Source organism: Gallinula chloropus, assembly GCF_964237585.1.
Source record: "Gallinula chloropus genome assembly, chromosome: 1".
In the NCBI taxonomy this organism is placed as follows: Eukaryota; Metazoa; Chordata; class Aves; order Gruiformes; family Rallidae; genus Gallinula; species Gallinula chloropus.
In genome coordinates, this window is record NC_140085.1 from 27,579,536 (window position 1) to 27,599,283 (window position 19,748).

The 19,748-nt window shown below is 37.2% G+C and overlaps 1 protein-coding gene across 1 annotated transcript in view; it reads left to right on the forward strand.

Moving 5' to 3' along the window:
* The window catches only part of MTPN (myotrophin), a 41,836-nt gene extending 24,149 nt beyond the window's left edge, over positions 1–17,687 (forward strand). The window contains exons 2-4 of the mRNA XM_084266812.1: positions 603–716; positions 1,863–1,946; positions 14,460–17,687. Of these exons, the coding sequence (XP_084122938.1) occupies positions 603–716; positions 1,863–1,946; positions 14,460–14,546 (285 nt within the window). The 3' untranslated portion in view covers positions 14,547–17,687. The remainder of the gene's footprint in view (positions 1–602; positions 717–1,862; positions 1,947–14,459) is intronic.
* Positions 17,688–19,748: the final 2,061 nt, after the last annotated feature.

Sequence of the window (19,748 nt, forward strand, 5' to 3'; positions counted from 1 at the left end):
TCTCAATCCACTAGTACAAGTGGCTTTAGAATACAACTTCCTGTGTCCTGATTTGGTTGACTGTCTTCAGACTGTTTTGTGTCAGGTAGAGCTGGCAGGTGTTATTTATAAATCAGAATGCATGGTTTCATGATTGGGGTTTAACTTATGGATTGTCTGTACTTGCTGGTATTTATGATGATGACTTATGTATCTGGTTTCTGGGTCTGCAAATCTGAATATGTGTTAGAAGCAGGTAAAGTAATTTAACCAGAGAGCTAGAATACCAGCTGAGGGGAGAAAGAAGCAAAATAAGTTTATGTGAGCATTTTTTAACAGGCTGTAATGATTTGTATTATTTTTATTATGAGTTACCTAGTCTACTTACACACAGCACACTGCATCTCAAGTGAAAAAAGAGGGGTCAAGGTTGCTCTATAGTTTTAAATGTGATAATGAACAAAAGAAAATTGAACAATTTAATTTTGATTTTTCTTGGATAATTATTTAAATATTTGGGTGGAACATTTATCAGCATATGTGAAGGTGTGGGATTTTCTTTCAGGCTCTTCTTAGTGTGTTAGCTCTAAAAATTTGCTTATTAGATTATGTTTGCATTGAAGGGTGAAGATGTCAACCGGACACTTGAAGGTGGGAGAAAGCCTCTTCACTATGCAGCAGACTGTGGACAGCTTGAGATTCTGGAATTTCTGCTATTGAAAGGAGCTGATATTAATGTATGTACATCAAGTTACAAAGAGATGTTAGGGTCTTTTTCCCCACACATACACACACGTATATAAAGAATTGGTTTAAGTGCCTAAATGGTTACTGAAAGATAAATTAAAATTGATGCATTTAAAAATATTTGAGAGGTGGTCTCCTAGAGATTGGAAGATTCTAAAACCAATATTTTCAGTTTTTATTCTTTTTGGACACACTAGAAAAAGTTGTTTTTAGGTATAAAAGAGCTAAATTTAATTTGACCATGACTGGAAAAACAAATCCAGTAACCACATCTAAAGAAAGTTTGCTTGAAATACATGCTACATTTTTTGGAAGGGACTTCAGAAGACAGTGCAATATATTTTTGGCCAGGATGAAATCAACTCTGTTTAATCTGGTGTGCTTCTCTGTTCAAGACATTCTTACTTCTACAAACTTAGTCGTTTTGCCATAGCTTGAAATGGTGTATCTAAAAATTGATGACTTTTTGTCATGAAAAAACTTGTCTGGGCTATATTGATACTTCAAAATAGTCTAGTTCTCTGTAAAGCAGTTTCTAAATACTTCAACCATATACCCCAAAACACTGTGCCCTGAAAGTTCATGTAAAACACTTCTTGGCTTTAGTCCTTTACAGAATGTCTTGATTTTTTTTTTTTTCTTGGTGCCTTGAAAGACTATTCCTCCCTCAGGAGTTCTAACTGGAAAGGAGGAAAAAATGCGAATGTTTCAGTTGGTTCATTTCTTATTCTTTCCAAGATTATGGTTTAGTTTTATTGCCCAAACAATGTTTCAGCCAAAACTGTTTTCTGAAGTCAGGCTGGGTGAGAAATGGTGTGGAGCCAGGATTTGGACTCGATCATATGGGTCCTTTCCAACTCAGTATATTTTATGAATTAGGAATACTGAAATACTTGAACAGTCCAATTTCTATCATTGGCATTTAAAAAAATAGATAAACTTTGGGATACCTAGAAGTCCTGTAGAAGAAAAATCTTTCTGTTACTTGACTGTTTTTTTAAAAACAAGACTTTTTTTAGGAGATTAAAAAATTCTTACTTTTTCTCAACAGCAGAGTGAACAAAATTAAGAAGTTAAGTGCAACCTTTTAATATTGTGTGTAATTGTGCTTAAAATAACCACGTCTCAATTTACAGGCTCCAGACAAACATAATATCACACCACTCCTATCAGCAGTCTATGAGGGCCATGTTTCCTGTGTGAAATTGCTTCTGTCAAAGGTGAGATACAAATATTTAGAACAAGTTATCTATTAGCTAAGCGTATTCTATGATTATTTTTTTTTTCATTAAGATTATGATGTTCCAGATGATAAGTTCAGGACATCAAACAAATGCTGTTTATATTGCTAAACCAGAAACAGTACTCTTGATTATGGAGACGATAGTTCCAGGACTTTTGCAGTGTAGCAAAAATAAGTGACCAGTAAGAGTATTGTGAACTCCAGCTAGAGAGCAATAACAGCAACTTGGGCAAGAAGAACAAATAAATGCATTCCTTCACCAGACAGGGAGGAGTAGGATTAGTTTTGGCATCTGTTTAAGTGTTTCATGTGATGGAATCTCCACTGTGAAGTTGCTCAGAGGTGTGGTTTTCCTCTGGCTTTGCCAGATGACTGAAAAGCCATCCGGGTTGGCAAAGTGATGGGAAGTAGAAGTAGGAAGACAATCTTTCTCTGTTATAGAACTTCTAAATTTTGTCCCGGGGGGAGTAACCTTAATCTGTCTCTGTTCCACCTTTGCTTCATATTACAAAGGTTATCTATTTTACAAAGCAGAAGTTAATTCAAACAAAGTTTTGTTTCCATTTATGTGTGCTACTTGTTACACCTCACTTACTTTGAAAAGAGGAGGTTAACTGCCTTTTCAGCATGTGAACCCACTTAAATAACTTGGCAAAAGGATTTCATACTGTATAATGTTTTCATATGCTACTTCCAAGGTAAAATGTTTTTCCTTAACTGCAATAATGCTGCATGAATTTCATTGTTCTTCACTTCTCTGTTCCTGTCTACTTAAGCCTTTCTTTGAAGAACTGTCTGTGGCTGTTACTTTAGGATTCAAATAGTACATCAGACCTCCTTAAATTTGTTCTGAGAATTGATCCTTATATGAACCTTAAAAAAAAAAAAAAAAAATCCTTTATCCTCTCTTGCATTTTTTTTCTGTTTCTGTTTTGAGGTGTTTTGCATTCTAATTAAGTTGCTCAAATAATAAATAAGATTCCTCAAAACTTGAGTTCACACATGAATTGTCTGGTTGTGCATTAATTGTCGGTGTCAGCAAGGGCACTAAGGTCCTTCCTTAATCAGCTATTTTTCACACAGCTTATGAGAAGGTATTGATCTCTGTATTTGCTACAACTTGAATGGAATTGGTTACGTTCAGCAGTCCTGAAGCTGCAGCACCCTTATGAAGGTGTGCAGAATGTTACAAGAAAGTGAACTTGGACTAGAAGATGAGGTTAGAAAAATGTTACTGCAACTGGGCGGTTTGGGAAAGCCTGCATGGGCTAGCTGGTGAAATACTCATTAACTGAAATTGTACTCATTAGCTCACTCTGATCACATCTTCTATGAAAAGGTGGTTCTTTCTCATAATACAGTTGTCTTATGACCTTTGTTTGAACTTTTTAAAAGGGTAGACAATGGCAGGACAAGGGGGGATGAATTAAAGCTAAAGGAAGGAAGGTTTAGTTTAGATATTAGGAGGAAGTTTTTTATAGAGAGTGGTGAGGTGCTGGAACAGGCTGCCCAAAGAGATGGTGGATGCCCCATCCCTGGAGGTGTTCAAGGCCAGGTTGGATGGAGCACTGTGCAACCTTGTTTAGATCCAGGCCTGGAGGTTGGTGCCCCTGTCTGGCAGGGAGGTTGGAACTCTGTGATCCTTGGGGTCTCTTCGAACCCATGCCACTCTGTGATTATAGGAACATCTGTCGTCACACCTTGTTTGTAATATAGTTTGATTTCATATTCTTTTGACAGCAAATACCTGGGAGATCCAGTAGTTTAATCTATACAGTCCTAAACATTATTGGCTGTTTGACTTGTTAAATATTCTTCCTAGTTTCTTTTAGAGCGGGGTATATTTTATCAAAAATGCAGGACAAATATTGAATCTCTGATGTTGGTGTATGTAAATAGTGGACCTGCAAATGATGGATCAATATATGTTTAAGATTTTTTTCAAAGATGTTCTTTGTTGCTTTTGTAAATACTAAACATACTTATTGCAAAGAAATGTCATTATTTTAAGTTTGCCTACTTTCAGCTGCCTTCATTTACGCTGTTAGTTGACCACTTGCATACATGGCCTCTGTCCTAGAATACCTTTTAAGCTGTTGGAGAAGAAGTCAGTAACCTCCTTAACATTTTTAAGGGGAAAAAAATGTATTTTTGTACTTTCACAAGTTTTGAGAACCAGTGATCAAGTGGTACATACTCCTTAGTCTGTTTGCACACCACAAATATACAAAAGTTAGCAGTTTGATCAAGTTAAAATTATGCAAGGAATATGTGATTCCTCCTCTTTACTTGCTAAGACTAGCTTTTATATAAATAATTATGTTGCAGTAGTTGATTTAAAAATTAAATTGTTTTAAGCTAAGGTTCTCTACTGCCTTCTAGATTATACAAATTGTGGGGATGTTTAACTGTTCATTTGAGACTTCCAAGCTATCAAGAGAAGGAGGACGAATGTTCCAAGAAGTGTTTCAGACATCAATCAGACAATAAAATGCAAAAAATCTACCTTTATAGAAGCATTTAATATGAAAAATATTAGCTTAGTTGAGGTGACCTTCAGGATTTCTGTAAACTTTCTGTCACTGTAGAAGATTGTTCTGATGGAAGTAAGCTGGTTCTTCTTTAATGTATTGTGACCACAGAGCATTGTTTAAAAAAAAAAAGTTCCACTGAGAGCGTTAAAAGCATTAAAAGTATTTGGGCATAATTCACTTTCAGAGGATAATAAATACATATAAATAGTAAAGACACTGAATCAAGGTTCTAAGCTCTTAAACTGACTACAATGATTAGAGTGGCCACTTGGTCTTAAGCTGAAGTAGCCTGGGATGCTGCAAACCTGTGCTTTCTGTTCATAACTGCAATTGCATGGTCAACACAGCCAAACTTCTAAGCTCATGTTAGTAACAGTTTACACTTATAAGAGCTTAACTTGAGAAGTACTGGGGGACCTATGGTTGCTTTTATAAGTTCAGTCTCTACAAAAGTTTTTAATGTACATGTGATGAGACATACACAATTTTCTGTAGGTGATACTAATAGTCGAAGTAATTATGTCAGCTTTTGTCCCTTAAAAAACAGGAATTTGGTTTTAGGGATTTTCAGGTAATTTTCAACACTTTCCTATGACAAAGCACAGTTTGTTACTCTTGTTATTCCTTAGAAAGGACTGTTTTGGGGTTCTTGGCTAATGCTGATTACTCATGGAAGTTGAATGCTGTGATGACACTGTTTCGAAAATACAAATGACTTTTTGGAATAGAGAAGAGACTGACACAGACCTGGCTGCAACCTCCTTTCAGGTAGCTGTAGAGAGCTCTCAGGTCTCCCCTCAGTGTCCTCGTCTCCAGGCTAAACAACCCCAGTTTCCTTAGCCACTCCTGGTTAAGACTTGTGCTCTAGACCCTAACCAGCTTAAGCACCTGTGGTGCTTAAGTGCCTTAGGCACTTGCCTAAGCACCTGTGGTGGCTTTAAGCAGAACTACATTTGAAATGTGGTGGAATATTTAAGGTCATAAAAAGTAAGCATTAGGGATTAGGGTTTTTTTAGGCCTGTAGGCCTAAAAAATATCTGGGCTACAAAGCTTTTAATAATCCATTGAAAACTGGCTGATCCACTGGACGAAATGTGTCAAAGTTTGTTCTTTATATGCATTGCTTTTTACTGGTAAGGTGGGGGGAAAATTCCAAGGTTAGCTTGGTTTTCTAGGATGACTTGAAATAGTTTTAGTTCTGTTCCTTACCACCCTTTTCATCTTAAGAGTTCAGAATGGAGGCTACAAAGGAAAATTGAAAACAACTTCTTTCATTAGTCTGGAGATAAGGTGCTCCTTTTGACCTGAGAAGCTCAGTTGTTGTTGTTATAAGGCTTGATAGGCCAAATTTGGTCTTTTTTTTTTCCCCTTCTATTAAAGTTATGCTGATTATGTGCATTTATTGGACGTACAGGAAACACTAACTGTATGCTCCTTTCTTATGGAAAACTGTTTCATTACACTTGGAGTGACTACAGGAAGAATTAAACTGAGCATGTTGTTCTTAATCCTGAGCTACTCACCCTTTGTCCTTTTTATGTCTTCTGAGAATAGTAGAAAGCCAATTCTAATTTCAGTTACTGCTCCCAGCCATTCTTACAGTAGCCACAACCAGGTAGCCAGTTCTTCACTGAGGTTAGCAGTGCATCAGAATCAAATGGTTTCATGGCTTCTGAGGAAGTAGGATTCCTCTGGGAACTGCCTAATTGTGAAGTTTCATCTGAAGGGAGAGAGATGTTTCAAACTCTGAGATCCTTGAAGCACTGATCTGGTTTGACAGTACCATAGCAGTGTGATATCATGGACCAGCCCTCTGTCTCAGAAGTAGAACTTTCAACTTTATTCTGTAATATTTGTAGGAATATGTTGGAAGAAAACATAGATAAATCATGTTGGACTACATCTACCATGCAGACGAAATATTTTTTTTTAAGTTTGTAAGGGACACCAAGACTGTCTTCAAGTAATTTTTAAGGATGCTGCTGTTGTCATTAGTACATGACTGTCCACCTTCTTGAAGACCTTCCATGAGCCACCTTGAGTGTCTGCAATTCCTTAATATGGTCAACTTTTCATCATGCTGCAGTTCAAGTCTCTGGAATAGAACTGTACATTGTCAAGTTGTAGTATCATCACCATTATGGAAGATGTGGCTAGAGTTTGTCAGCTTTTGAATAAAATTGATGTTGCTGGAAGAGTTGTGCAATGTTGCATACTCTAAATCTTGGGGGCTACAGTATATACAAAATTATATAAATAAGCTTCTTTGTGAAAATCCAACTTTCTTGCTAGCAACCTGAACTCTTACTGTAAATTTTTTTTTGTGCATTCATAACTGTAGGGAGATAAAATTTAACATGCTGCTTTCTGAAGAAACCAAGTGGAAATGGTCTTTTCCTTGGGTAATTTGAAATATTCTAGTGGTAAAGCCGTTTTTGAGGCTGCGGTTTGACAAGAGAAAACATTCAATGGTACAAGGAGTCTCTACACTATTGCCAGCCACTTATAATAGATTTTGTATGGCAGTATTTGGAAATGGGTGAGGAATCTGTCAAGACCTTACAAAAACAACTTCAGGATTGATACGGTCTGTGGTGATGGGGGGGCCCTAATCACCAAGCATTGCTGCTGGATACTTTGTAACATACAGCCAGTATGCAGTCATGTTTAGGTCTGCCCAGCCACATAGTTCTGTTGTCTTCAGATGTTTAGTTTGTAATGTTCTGCAGTAGTTTTAATTACCTAAGAGTGAAGGATGACTTGTATGCAAATCTTGATTGCCACACTGTCCCATCAGTGAGTGAGATGAGCATGCTGTGTGACAGCATTAGGCTGCAGTCCCATGCTACAGCTTAGCCAATGCAAAGGTTAGTTGTCTGCAGAACAGATGATGCTGTTCAGTCTTTTGTACTCTTTACTTTCATATTCCTGCTGCTTCAGTGAAAAAGGCCTGGCATTTACCCCATTTGTTTGTTCCTATTGCAAGTTAATTTTCTGTAGTTAGATTACTGCTAATTGAGGTGTCCAAATTAAAGTTCTGATGTGGATTTTGTTCCTTGTTTTAGTTTATGGAATTGGAGAAATGCAGGTGACAAATCAAGAGACAGAATTGAGGTACCTTCAGTTGCACTTCAGCTGCTGCCTTAGCATTTTTTCCAGTGCTTTTGCAGTGTGACCTCCCTGTTCCAGCGGATGGTCTCCTGGGCTTGATGACAGTTTCTGTAAATGTAAAATAGAGCCCAATTTCCCTGTTTACTGCTCACCTAGTATCTGGTGTTCATTTGTAAATGGCAGAGTGCTTGTTGCCATGTAGTAAATGCTTGTTCAGTTATTTCTGTTGTGGACCTGTTTTTGTAGGCGATGGATGAATATCAGATGAAATTTGAGAATGAGACACAGAACAGATGGGAAGTACAAAGTTGAAGTCATTTAAGCTAGCCCTGCAGTGTCCCTTATACCCACACTTACTTTACACTATTAGTTACAAAGACACAAGTAGTCTCTCTCTGTTACCATGCTTCATGTTTATTCTTGAAGAACTATGGGGAAAATATTCTTACAAGCCTATTTGCCATAATTTGTAAAGCCTGGTTTTATGTTACTAGTTTTGGTAAGTTAAAGAAACCTATTGTCTTTTGACAGTAGGTACCTGTAATATTGACACATCTGAAGAATTAATGCATCTTTAGAACCTGTCTTGTAAGAGGAAAACAAGTAGCTAAGGCTACTTTTGCTACAGCTGTATTCCTAGTTTTTGTGTCCATGTAAGTGTGTTCCTTAGTTTTCAGCAGAAGATCTGTGGAAATTTAAGTTTAGCTAGAAACTTACGTAGGGATGCCTCTGGAAGTACCTGATCACAAGAAATCATGTTGTTTGCTTGCAGTTTCATTGCCTGGGAAATATATTCATGTTTAGCATGTTATTTTTAGTTACATGTATACCTTTTCTAAGAGAAGAAAGTTTCCCACTGCTTCATTTTGGCAATGAAAATAAAAATATAAAAACCAAGCTGGTTAAAATCCAAATACCAGTTTGTGTTAATAACAATGGTTTATCCTTTGTAGGAAAAGTAACATTCAACAATAATTGTAGCTGGGACAATACTTTAAGGAAATGAGCTGTACCTGCATGTTCAGTGAGAATAGTTTTCAGTGGTAGAAAGTCTAGGATATTATGCCTGCCAAAATATCATATATCATGCTACTGCTTCTCTTGTGCACTTTCAGGGAACTTGAACTGATGAATTTTAGATAAGTTTAGATTTCATAGATCTTATTTCCTGCCTCTTCCTTCCCACCACCCCTAAGAATGCACTAAATTTTGTCTTGAATCAGTCATGGTTCCAAATGATGACATAGTTAACATTTGCTAAACTGCCTGGGGATCTGGTAGTATTTTGTGACGTGTTAAAACCAGAGGGATGTGACAACTGCAGGAGAGCTCCTTTCTTAATCTTATGTGTGTTATAACACTCCAGCTTTTCAAATTGATGTCTGTGGAGGGGTATTAAAGAGCTCCTAAACCAAGTGATTTAGCCCTAAATTTCTTCTTAGCATATCCGCAAGCATTTAAAGTATGATCTTCTATCAAAGGCAGATAATACCACAACGTTTGGAAAGTATATTAATCAAAACCAATGAATTAAGTACTGTGAAGAATCACTGGATGGAATTTCCTGGTGGGTTTTACAGGAACTATTTGAGATGTGACTTTAATATTCATTAGTGGTTGTGAATGAGTACTCCAGCAAGTTTAAGCAGTAATTTTTCAGCTTCAGAAAGCAAACAGCTCTAATGCTGTTTTTTCTTTGGTTAAAGCTTTGTTCAGTATTGAAGCTGTTGCAAATGTTTCACGTTTATTTTTGAGGGTTTTTCTTCCAGGTTTTGATTTATTGCAGTGGTTGCCTGGATTTAACCCCCCGTATTTTGGTTTTATTTATTTTAATATCCAGGAAACATAGCAAAAATTATGTTGTCGAATTACAGTTTTATGATTAAAGTATTTTAAACTATAGCTTCATACATTATCATGATTTGTGTTGGTATTCAAATTCAGGCACTTCTTCCGATATAAAACAGTGAATATATCCAACATACATTTATTTTGCATAGATAAACCACCTTGCATTGTTTAAAATGAAATGCTGTAGTTATACAACTTTGTTTTTACAAAAGTTTTTACTGGCATATTTACAATATTCAAATGTCATTCTTTCAAAACCTATAGGGGTTAAAGTTCTGGTGTTGTCCTGTGAGGAGCAAGGAGTTTGCACTGGGTGATCCTTAAGGGTCCTTTCCAACTTGATGTATTCTGTGATCCTATGAAGCCTTCCATTAATTATAAAACTGTAAAACATACTTAAATGAGAAAAAAAAAACATAAATACAATATCTTTATACTTTCTTGTACGTTGGGAAAGACTTCACCTTCCATTTGGGAGTGAGATTTTAATGTTTAGATTAACAAACAGCTGCTACATGTATGCTAGATCAGCCTCCAAAAAGCTTAATTAACCTGCTATTACCAGCATGTAATAATACAGCATCTTATTCATTCCCCCAAATTGAAAGATCCCAAGTACAGAAATACAGTGTGTGAAGATTTTGATAGCTGTAAAAAAACTAAGGATGTCTGAATTTTGCTGAGATAGAATGAGTTAAATCTTAAGGTGTTATGGGTATTAGAACTAGTGTAAACACACTGTCAGAGTTGAAATATGCTTTTCTAATGAACAATTCTTTGGTCAGGCTAGAGATCAGAATACTGTATCCTTGCTTCCTTTATAGCTCTTCCTTTTTAAACTATCAGGTCTTATGTATATAGTAGCATATAGCCTAGAAATATTTGGGGGAAACTTTAGTAAATATTTCAAGTTTATTAAAATGTGTGAAATATACTGTAGACATCCCCAAGAATAAACCTGTAGAACTTTGCAGCATGATACCAGAAAGTGCTCTGTTAGCATCTGAGTTTCAGTTGACAATGTTGCCTTGCTCTGACTTACTGGAATACATTAAAGTAATTAGCTTTGGTCTGAGGAGCACTTCCTTAAGTTCAAAGGTAGGGCTTGTTGTCTTACTATTATGTTACCAGTAGCTAGTAATTTTTATTGATCTTACTATATTTTTTCCAGGAATTTGAGTTACAAAATAGCTTTTGTAACTTCAAAGAGAAAAGTGTTTTGCAGCGTGTTATGACTTCAGACTGAAGCAGAAATGTCATATCTTGGGCTTATTTTTCTCATTTCTTCCTTATTATGCTTTTTAGTATTTTTAATAATATTGGAAGATATTCTATTATTGAATTTTAAAAAGCTTTTGACTCTAGTCAGAACTAAATTGTCTTCTGAAATACCAGGTCTTTATTTTGTTCATGTTTTGTGCCAGCCTTCTACAAATCAAAATTACAGACAAAGTAAGGAGTACTAAGAACTAAACTGAAACACAGTGACTGATACTACTTCAGTCTGCTTTTATTTTTTTCGGGGTTGAATGGATATCTATTTGAAAAGCAGAAAGACATGTCAAATTCAAACTGTTTAATGTATAAGAATCAAATATAAAATTTTTGCAGTGTAAAAAGACTCTTTAGTGTAGAAGAAACCTGTATCACATTACAATAGACAAAACATGTTTAAAGGCTTCCAATGGAGAACGTAGTTGTGGAAAATGCAACAGATCTCATTCATTTCTTCATCTTCCAAAGCAGTTCTGCTTTTCATACAATATCTAGTGCAATTTGATCTCTGCTTTCTACTAAAGCTCTGTTACAAGAAATATTCCATTGAGTTAGCTGGTTTAGTACCTTTTCTCTTCTGACAGTGGCAAAAGGGGTTCCACTTGGCAAGAGTTGTGAGCATGGCCACTTCTGCTCAGTTATCCCCCTCCTCCATTGTTGTTGTATTGGGGATTTTTGAGATACATACATCTGTCCCTTTTAGAAGTGTTTATAGACATGTCCATGAATTCATTCATATCCTGATGTCTGCCTCTGATTTCATCTGGCAGTGTTCTGGAAGCTTCCTGGGTAAACTGGTCTTGTACCAGCTTCATTAAGTGCCCACAGTTGCAGTTTCACAGGGTTTAGTGACAGCTCTGCACTGCCTTTTTCTGCTGCCTTCACTTTTATTTTCCCCTGAACTGCAGCTGTACCCCAGTAGCTAGTGTGCTGCTTTCAGGCATGTTTTACATCTGTGCTTTTTGCAGTGGCATAAGCAGGCAAATGTTCCTGTTTTATTACCCTGCCAAAGAGAGTTTAGATATATTGGGGATGGATGGTGGGGGTGGGGGTTGGTCAGGTCTTAAGAAAATAAGACAGGCATGAAGTATCGATAGTTTTTGCTTTGGGGAGGTGGGGAATACAGTGGAATAATTTTACTTTATATATGTTCCATGAAACTTGCTTCCAGGCATTGTTGTACATCTGAATTAAAATTCTCTTGACCTGAACTTTATTATTTCTCTCTCATTCTGTTGAATGCAGACTGGAATATTTCTGCCTAGTTAAGGGGCCATTTCCCTAAATTATTAACACTGAGTTTATTAAACGGTGCCCTGCTTTAAAGGGCCATGAGTAGCTATCCCACAGTCAGTGAAGCTGGTTTAGGAACTCGGGTCTTGTGAGCCTGTAACTTTTCTGAAATAGAAATGTGCATGAGGGCAGAAAGCAATCTTGCATCTAAAACTAAAACGTCTCTTTATACCTCAAAGTTACATCAGTTAACAGATCTTTTATATTCTAAATGCTGGTATGTTGGTGGAGATGTTTATAAGTTAAAGGTTCTTTAAATTACGATTTAAGATGAATACTGGTAGGTCGGTTACTGCATAGTTCCATTTTCCTTCAAGCCGAAGTTCCTTTAGGTTTTCTGAGCTTAACATCAAAGAACAGCTTTGAAGCTCTTTTGATTTCCACATGGACTCTAATCTGAGAGTGCTATCTAAGCAGTAGAAATAATCAACACCTGCAAAAGATGTATTTCTTTTCCCAGGACAGCTAAGAACATAACTGTCAAATACCTGTTAAATCTTTCAGAATTTTTAGGGGAAAAAATATTTGGCAAGCAATGGGTTGCAGCCAACTAAGCATTTCATGTGAACAGACTGATTCAGCTTACCTTCATACCCAGCAGAGCAGTGATACTGCAGCATACTGTTTGGGTGAAGGATCCTACATAGTGACAGGACAGGGACAAACGTTATGATTGCTCCTGTCACTGGAGTGAATTTATTACCTATGCACACAATGTGTGCCTGTATTCTGCTGTCTGAAAGGTACTAGAGGAAGTTAGCTCCCTGGAAGGAATTACTACAATTATAAATATCCTTCACTGAATTCTTTACCCAAGGACCCAAGACAATTTTATTTTCCCAGACTCTTTCTCCAATAGGCAGAAGCCTGTCTCCTTGCCCCACAGGTGACTGCCACCAAACAAAACCATCTGTTCAGATCTTGTCCTGCACTGAGGGTCTCCTGGAGTCTGGAAGAAGAAGAAGAGCTGCAACAGGAGCTAGCTTGGCTAGTGGACTACATGATAAGCGCTGCCACCTTAGAAATAACTGTAAAGCCATCTTTTTAGAATTCCACATAGAATATTTCTATCTTTGAAACATCCACTCCCTTTACTTGGAAATACTCAATGTTGTGAAAAGGAATATTGTCAGGAAATCATAGTAATGTCAAATGTAGTTTATTAGATTGTTGGAAATTGTTATAATGGGAAGTTTAGTGGGCTGGAAGTTGCCTTAGAAGCAGACACAGTATTACGTATGAAAGTTTAGTGGGGTTTTATGCATATAATCTGATAAAGGAGCTTTTGATATTCTAGGTCCAGTATAATTTTAGGAAACTATTGGGTGTTCTCTAGCATGTGCACTTTCTTCCTTGTAATGTAAGTGAGAAGAAATTTGTACCTATTCCATAGAGAGTTCATACGTAAAACTAAAGACAAACCTGTGCAGTACATGCTCTTGCCACACACGGTGTTTTTCCTGTCACTTGATTGAGCAAGTAAGTACACATATTTTAAAGTGAGACTTGCATATCCGCTCAAGCGGAGGTGTCCTGTAATCTTGTTTATTTTCAGGAAGCATCTCTGTAGTCAGTCTTGTATTCTCTAATAACTTTTATACCTCTATTTAACTACCCTATTTACAATGTGGTCTGTTTGTTCACTTTTATGTGTATAACTACACAGTGCTCAAAACAAGCATAACTCGTTAATCACCATTTACTTCTCTTTGCTCTCCTTCCATCATTCTGGCACTGAGACTGCTTTTTATCCTTATTATTCTGCAGTTTGTGTACTTGATGCGTTTCCATTACCTTCTGTCCTTCTGTTGCCTCACTTTCTGTTTTGTTACCTCTTGGGCATAGGCAGAGCTTCATCAAGACAAATGTGGTCAGTTTTGGGCTTTTTTTTTGTATAGCAATAGGGATTTTTTCAAAACAGGGGAGAGAAGTGCAGTCCTAGATGAATGTAGTCTTTTTATATATATGATATAAAAACAAATTGGTACGATCTGTTATTAACCAACTTACTCCAGAGGTTACCTGTTTCATTTAGCATGTGAAGAAGCTTGCCGCAGCACAGATTTCATGAAGTGTGTAATACTAAATTCTTGCATTCATATGCATAGTTCCTGGAAACAAACAAAAAATTCCTTTTGTTTCTATCCAAGGTTAATTGATAATTTATTGGTCTTACTACTTGCTGTGTGACAAAGGTTATGTGACTTTTCTAGTTCTAAAGTAAACTTTGAAAATTTGATTAGCTATGTGCCAGATTGTTTTAATTTAGAAACCAAACAGTTGATATTTATGTAGGAAACTAAGCACTGCAGCAAAAAGCTGTATGTAATCAATATAATTATTCAAGGTAAGTAACTTTTGTGACACATTCAATATTAATACAGCCTGACTTTATGAATTGAAAATCCTTCTCAATGTCTTTACAGGGTGCTGATAAGACTGTGAAAGGCCCAGATGGACTAACTGCCTTTGAAGCCACTGACAACCAGGCAATCAAAACTCTTCTTCAGTGACGGATGGACTGATATCTTAAATGTCTCTCCTGTGGCCTCACACTGCTGCCTGTCTGTCACTCTTTGCATCTTCCAGCTTCTTCAGCTAAATACTTTGGGGGGAGGGAAATACTTTATGAATCAGACTAGTTAGGGGCTTGTATCGAAGATAATCTGTTTGGAGAGGGTTGAAAACTATTATGAACAGTGTCCCTCTAGTACTTCTTTTCAGTGCACAATCTCTTCCCATTTCTAGTGAAAATGGAGGAAGGAAGACAGACCATGATCTTGAATTTTTGGCTTGTAAACCTCCTAGGTTAGTACTAAGATCTCTGTTGAAAGAATCTTTTAGATGGAAGTACCGTGCTATGTACCCAAAACTAATTGTGAAGAAGACAATAGTCCCATGCTATTAGTGTCTGCCATAATCTGAAGTGTAGCAATGTAGGTGGCTGGGTTGCTTTTTATCTCTTCTCTCTGTTGGTAGCTTTATTTTTCTGCCTGAAGCTTACATTGAAGTTTTGAGGACTTTTGATACTAGTTATTAGAGCTGTTCTTTATATTGACTAATTGGATGTCACACTAATGTTTTTTTGACTCTTGAGTAAACCAGGAAAGATCAGTTGAGGCATAGTGGTGTTACACTCCAGAATATCTGCTAAGGTACTTTTGGATGCTTGAATTTGAGGTTTTTCTTTGTGTTCTAGTCCAGAACAGACGTTTTAAGCAACTGTTTTTGAGAGTTCAAAACATCACTGTAGATATTTCCAAAAGGATTGTAAGATGGAATTTCTTTACTCACCATGTCAATATAAAATTTACAGGCACTTGCAAAAGCTAAAGACTGTTTGGTATACAAGGATAATCATGAACAGTAATTGTTTAGACATTCCTATCTGGTAAACATTGTTGATAAAGTTTTCCAGTAAAATTTTGAAATACTTGTAAGCTTTCTAAGATCAGGAGTTAGAAAGATGTACAAGTAGAAGTCTTACCTTCCTCCAACTACTGGAGGAAAAAGCCCCACATTTTAACTGTGCATATCTTTGAATTGATGTTTTGTTGTTGGCTGAATGGACCTCTTAAATTTCATCAAGGCATGGGACTTGTTCTGAAAGTTCCCAGTGGAACCATACCACGTTAACCATTGACTTGTATATAAGATTTATAATACCAATAAGTATGACAGCACTATGACAGCCTTGATAATTCACAGGAAGATATTTAATAAAGATGTAGGGATTCTTGTGATATCTGAGGGTGATATCTGAGGGTCCTCAGGAATGTCTGAGCTTCTGTCTTTCATCTTGAAAATTTTCAGTGGACTGCTGATTCTCTCAAATCTGAATAATAGGTTTTATAACAGAACAGTATACACCACAAACTATACATCTTCCTCTTTTTTGGAGTACAGATTTCAGACTTTCTGATAACACACACACAAAATACAGAAAATAAATGTATATAATGTCTTATGCTGAATTCCTAAACAAAAGTAGCCGATGTTAATTTGATATCACTGTTGAAATTGAGAGGATATGTAGAAGTAGACTGGTGACTACCGCTCATATTTAATGGAGACTTAGTTTTACTTGAATCGTGTTGCATACTCTGAGTGAATGTCTCAGCTGTGAAAAGCCTTGCATTTAGACTGTAGAATGAGAGCAGAAAATGATTTACATGTACCTATCCCATAAGAAAAGCAATGGAGAAAACAATCAACTCTGGTCACAAACTGTACAGTGCAATTACTCTTTGCTTTTTGGAGATGGGTGGCAAGTAAGAGCAGAAGGACTGGAAATCAGTGATAAATCAATTGGTGAACTGTTGATAAAAGAACAAGCATGTCTGGTGAACAGAGCTTTTCATGACTTTAAAGAGAACTCATTAATCTTATCTCTGATTGGCATTGGATTGTCGTGTCATTGTAATAGTGTGAACGCAGACTATAGGTTTATCTGTTCAGCTATGAAAGTAACAATCTTTGGCATCAATTTGCCTCCATATTATGCTGTTAAATACTTCGCTATTAAAATACTACTCTGGAAAACTGCAATCTTTTTTTATGTGGAAAACTTGATAATTCAAGTTTTGTGTTGATTTATGTCAAGTTGTCTGGCCATAGTGGTTTGGGGTTTTCTTTTTCTATATTCTTTCCTTCCCTTCCTTTCAACTCTCACATAAGTTATCATTACCATAGTAAAGAAACATCATCTTTGTACTAACTCTTCTGGTGATTTGCTGAGGCAATTTTGCCTCCCTTTTTCTACAGTTATGTGGACACCTTATTTTTTCTTACTTCGCTTGAGGGGGAAAAAATGCAAACAAATTTCAGTGAGACAAGTGTAAATTTGGCTGTAATACACACCCAAGCTGCCTTCTGAGTTAGGTAAAAGATGGGATTTAATGTTTGGCTCATAAAAAAGAAATACTTTTTTGCTTTTTGCACTACATAAGAGGTGATTGATGATTTTGCCCAGTATTAAAAAAAAAGGTGGTAATAAAAGCTTATGCTTTTGTAATTGCCTACAAACTGGGCTTGCTCACTTGTTCCCTTCTTGTTGGCTACATTGTGGGGCAAAAAAAAATAATGGGCGGCTGGCAGTATCTTTGAATAGGTCCTAACTAGATGAAAATACCAAACTGTAAATTAGTTTAAGTTCTGTAAACAAAGTTTAAATACTTTGTCAGAGTGGAAATCCAATCTGCTCTTAAACATTTTTCTTTGAAATTTGTGCTGAAAAAGTTATAACCTTATGTGTACCCTCTGCTCCTTTTTCTTAAGTGGGAGCAAGTGGGAAAAGGAATACAATAGTTAAATGGAACTTTATCCTTGAACGTAACCTTGAATTATTTGTAGAAGAGGCTGGTAAGATTTGAGTGTCCTAGGTCAAGCAATTGCAGTGTTGCATGCAAAATTTAAAACTGAACTTGTCTTAATTATATTTTGTAAATTGATAAACAATCATCTTTCTACGCAGTGACAGAAGAAAATTAGTGGTCTGTGCATTTTGATATTTGACTTCCTCTTTTCACCATCGTTGACTGTTTCGACACAGTTGGGTTCATTATCATGGTTCATAGACATGAGAATGCTAAATGATACTGTATTTTTAAGTTTGTGTTGCAAGAATGAATGGAATAAACTTGAATTGTGCGATACAAGAACATGGAGTTTTATTTCCTTTTCCACTCCCATGCTTTACTAATCTCTGGCTACAACTTTTCATTTGCCTGGAAGGCATCTGTCGTGGTTTCACCCCGGCTGAGAGCCGAGATCCACGCAGCTGCCTGCTCCTTAAAGGAAAAGAGCAGGTTAAAGGGAAGAGGTGGGGGTGGGGAAAGGTAAGGGAAGGGAAAAGGAAGAGGAAGGGGCAAATAACCCCAAAACCAGGAAACTAAGAGGCCCGTGGGTTGGGATAAGGATAGTTTACTAATATAACAGAAAGGTACAATATAACAATGCTAACAGGACTTTAGAGCAAAAATATATGAAGCTGTTGATACACAAGGCAGTTTCTCACCAAACCACACAACTCAGGCCGTGCCACCCAGAGCCGTCCCGGAACCCAAGCGTCCCCCAAGAACCGCGCGTCCCGGCGCCGCCCCAGGCCTTCCTCCCGTCAGCCCCCAATATCCTGGGCAGGACGTAACTGGCATGGAATACTCTCTTTGGTCAGTTGGGTCACCTGTCCTGGCTTCTCCCCTCCTTTCTCATGAAGAGCTGAGAAAGTCCTTGACTGTCTGACAGCAATTAAAAACATCAGGGTGTTATCAGCACTACTCCCATTTTAACTCCCAAACACAGCATTCCATCCGCTGTTACAAATGAAATTAACTCCATCCTGACCAAAACCAGGACAGCATTTAAGGTCTGGCTCACAATTACAGGGACAGAAAACTTCAGCTACTTAGAAAACTTGAATGTGGAATGGAATCTATGAGAATTTAAGTGTATTTAAGTTGGGTTGTGACTTTTGTTTTGCTTTTAATTAGATCCGTTTAAAAGAGGTTTTGATTAATTTTTTGGTCTTGTAGTCTGTTTTCTGCTGATCATGTCTCCATTTATGTTAAATTCTAAGAGACAGTTTGTAGAACACACAAAAGAAGTACAGAAAGGTAAATACAGGGGAAAAAAATATTTCAAAAGAAGCTTAATTTACCTGGTTTTCTGTGTAAAACTGAAATGCTGGATTCACTTTCAGTCAAGTATTGGAAAAAAGATGGATATGCTTCTCATTAATACCAAAGCAGTTCAAAGAGCATGATGGCCACTGGCAGTTGGTGTGTGTGCTTCAGTTCCTATGTTTATCATACTGGGTTTAATTTTTTAGTGGACATATTTTCTGCAAGAGTGAATATTAGTGAAGGTTCGGAATGTCGACTACTTTCACACACATCCCTCAGTGCCTGGCTAATCAAATTCATCTAGAAATGCAAACTCTTTTCCTCCTGTTTGTTTATGGCAGATCCAAAAGAAAGCAATCTTTTTTCAGTTGAATCACTCGATTGTTTCTTTGTTTTGAGAGAAATATATTCACAAAGGTCTCCTCAAAATATTTGTTCTATTTACAGTTGACATCTTGGAACAGCTTTCAGTAAACTATGCCATAAACTTATTAGATATGTTTGTCAGAAAGCACTTTGTTTCATGTAGTGCCTTGAAAGCCTTCAGAAGCTTACCATGCTTGCCTGCTCAGGAAGTGAATGAACATTTTTCCTAGGAGCAGCATTCCTCTCACCCTGTCCTGGCAGTGAAAACAGTATAATAACTTTAAAGTAAGATAAGTTACTTTTAGATGCCTGTGGTGGTTCAGCTCCAAGCAGTGGCTGAGCACCACATGCTGCTTGCTCACTCCTGGAGGAGAAACAGTCACAGCCTCCATGGGTTGAGATAAGGACAGTTCACTGACAAACTCACTGTGAAAGGGGAACAATAACCTGTCAAAAACTTCACTTACACCTGGTGATAACACAGAGTACCTTATTGACCCAACAATAAGAGTGTTGCACAATGCAAGGACTGACCTGATGCCCCAGCCACGCTCGGACTGCCCTGGAGGCACCCAGGAGCACCTCTCCCCAACGAGCCCCTGTTATGGGGGAGTGATGTCTGGTGGTGTGGAAAACAGCCCCAGCTAACTCAGCCCGCCGGGGGTGGCTGCTTGGGAAAGTTAACTCTGGCCTGGCCAGAACCAGGACAATACCATTGCTTGCTACTGT